This window comes from Micromesistius poutassou, assembly GCF_964030765.1.
Source record: "Micromesistius poutassou genome assembly, contig: SCAFFOLD_5460, whole genome shotgun sequence".
In the NCBI taxonomy this organism is placed as follows: Eukaryota; Metazoa; Chordata; class Actinopteri; order Gadiformes; family Gadidae; genus Micromesistius; species Micromesistius poutassou.
This window is the reverse complement of record NW_028177605.1, coordinates 10,001-12,500: the sequence shown is the minus strand read 5'-3', so window position 1 is coordinate 12,500 and position 2,500 is coordinate 10,001. Positions and strand designations below refer to the sequence as shown.

The 2,500-nt window shown below is 55.4% G+C and overlaps 1 protein-coding gene across 1 annotated transcript in view; it reads right to left on the bottom strand.

Annotated features, from left to right (window-relative positions):
- Positions 1-2,500, bottom strand: part of LOC311375872 (myomegalin-like) — a gene marked incomplete at both ends in the record, with an annotated part of 8,464 nt that overhangs the window by 2,651 nt on the left and 3,313 nt on the right. Inside the window, 2 exons of the mRNA XM_084490899.1 lie at positions 208-339; positions 1,267-1,557. Of these exons, the coding sequence (XP_084347025.1) occupies positions 208-339; positions 1,267-1,557 (423 nt within the window). The remainder of the gene's footprint in view (positions 1-207; positions 340-1,266; positions 1,558-2,500) is intronic.

Here is a 2,500-nt window from a genome sequence, read left to right as displayed (position 1 = left end):
GAGTGGATGGAGTGAGTAAGGATGATGGTTATAGCTTCAGTGTAAAGGAGGCTGTGGTACGTCAAGGCACCAGAGTACGAAGTCAAGTGTGTGTCTGTGTGTCTGTGTGTTTGTGTTCTTGTGTGTCTGTGTGTTTGTGTTCTTGTGTGTGTGTGTGCGTGCGTGCGTGCGTGCGTGCGTGCGTGTGTGGGTATGTGCGTGCGTTACCTTTCTCCGTGGCGGTGAGGGCCAGCCTCTCCTCCAGCTGCTGCCGGAGTCGGTCGTTGGTCTGGATGGAGTCCTCCAGCCGCTGCCTCAGGCTGCGGATCTCTCTCAGGTGCTCCTTCATCAGCTCTGAGCCTGCAGCGCACACACACACACACACACACACACACACACACACACACACACACACACCCACACACACCCACACACAGCTCAGTACGGACTCAGCAATACGGCCACAAGGCCTCAGAAATAACACATGTGTTGCATCTGGAGAAGACAAAAGTGGCCCAGATCAGATGAGAACAGACCAGCTGCAGTCCAGTGGGCTGTGACCCACGGCTCCAGGAAGCCTTTTAGGGTGGGATCGTGTGTTTGTCTTCATTAACGCTCATGCAGGGGTTACCAGTCTGCAGGCAGTGAGGGATTTGACCTGGGGTCTCCTCAGGGCCTCTCTACCTACCTAGTGATTTGACCTTTGACCTAGGGCCTACCTGTGTGACTGGTAGTGGTTTGACCTTTGACCTAGGGCCTACCTGTATGACTGGTACTGGTTTGACCTTTGACCTAGGGCCTACCTGTGTGACTGGTGCCTGACTGGTACTGGTTTGACCTTTGACCTAGGGCCTACCTGTGTGACTGGTAGTGGTTTGACCTTTGACCTAGGGCCTACCTGTGTGACTGGTAGTGGTTTGACCTTTGACCTAGGGCCTACCTGTGTGACTGGTACTGGTTTGACCTTTGACCTAGGGCCTACCTGTGTGACTGGTACTGGTTTGACCTTTGACCTAGGGCCTACCTGTGTGACTGGTACTGGTTTGACCTTTGACCTAGGGCCTACCTGTGTGACTGGTACTGGTTTGACCTTTGACCTAGGGCCTACCTGTGTGACTGGTAGTGATTTGACCTTTGACCTAGGGCCTACCTGTGTGACTGGTGCCTGACTGGTAGTGATTTGACCTTTGACCTAGGGCCTACCTGTGTGACTGGTAGTGGTTTGACCTTTGACCTAGGGCCTACCTGTGTGACTGGTAGTGGTTTGACCTTTGACCTAGGGCCTACCTGTGTGACTGGTGCCCGACTGGTATCCAGACGAGCCTGACGACAGGTCCGGCGCCGCTCTCATGGCTCGGGCGCCGTAGCTCATGTCCCACAATGCACTGCTCTCCAGCAGGCCGGCCTGCGCGGCGCCGGGGCTGGCGGCGAGGCCGGGGGCCAGGTGGGGGCCGGCGGGGCCCCCCAGCGGGGCCGACAGCAGGCCGTGGTGGTAACACAGCGGCGGGAAGCCGGGGGGGTCGTGGGGAGCCAGCAGCGGGGCCCTCTGGAGAGCCACGGGGGGCGCGTAGGAGGAGCCTGCAGGACGGACAAACACATTCACCATGTGGTGTGTCTGGTGGCGGCAGGCTGAACAGACTGTTAGTGCGCTGCTGGTCGTCTGGACCGTGTGGTGGCAGCAGGCTGAACAGACTGTTAGTGCGCTGCTGGTCGTCTGGACCGTGTGGTGGCGGCAGGCTGAACAGACTGTTAGTGCGCTGCTGGTCGTCTGGACCGTGTGGTGGCAGCAGGCTGAACAGACTGTTAGTGCGCTGCTGGTCGTCTGGACCGTGTGGTGGCAGCAGGCTGAACAGACTGTTAGTGCGCTGCTGGTCGTCTGGACCGTGTGGTGGCAGCAGGCTGAACAGACTGTTAGTGCGCTGCTGGTCGTCTGGACCGTGTGCTGGCAGCAGGCTGAACAGACTGTTAGTGCGCTGCTGGTCGTCTGGACCGTGTGGTGGCAGCAGGCTGAACAGACTGTTAGTGCACTGCTGGTCGTCTGGACTGTGTGGTGGCAGCAGGCTGAACAGAGTGTTTGTACGCTGTACGCAGTATGCTGTTAGTGCACTGCCAGGTTCAGCAGAAACACATCGTGACGTCTGAATCACGCTTGGAGCGGATGACAACATGGAAACGTTAGTAAGAAGGAACATGGAAGAGTTAGAAAGATAGATAGATAAGAGATTTTGGAGTGGAAGTCATTTTCCGCAGTTCGACTTGATTGAGACAAGTCAACCCAGCTCCCATCATGTGACACAGAGGTTATATCCAAGCAGCCTTTCAGTCCATTAGCCTGCAGGGGGCCATAGCACTACTATGTGCCACATTATTAGTATTAGTATTAGTATTATTCCATAACATTCCAGGCCACAGATATCCCACAGATAGCTAATCTGTGTTCTCAGACTTTACGACCATTAAGGTGTCAAAGGTCAAAGGTTAAGTCATTATTCATGAATTATCTCCATGTTAGTTTTGCATT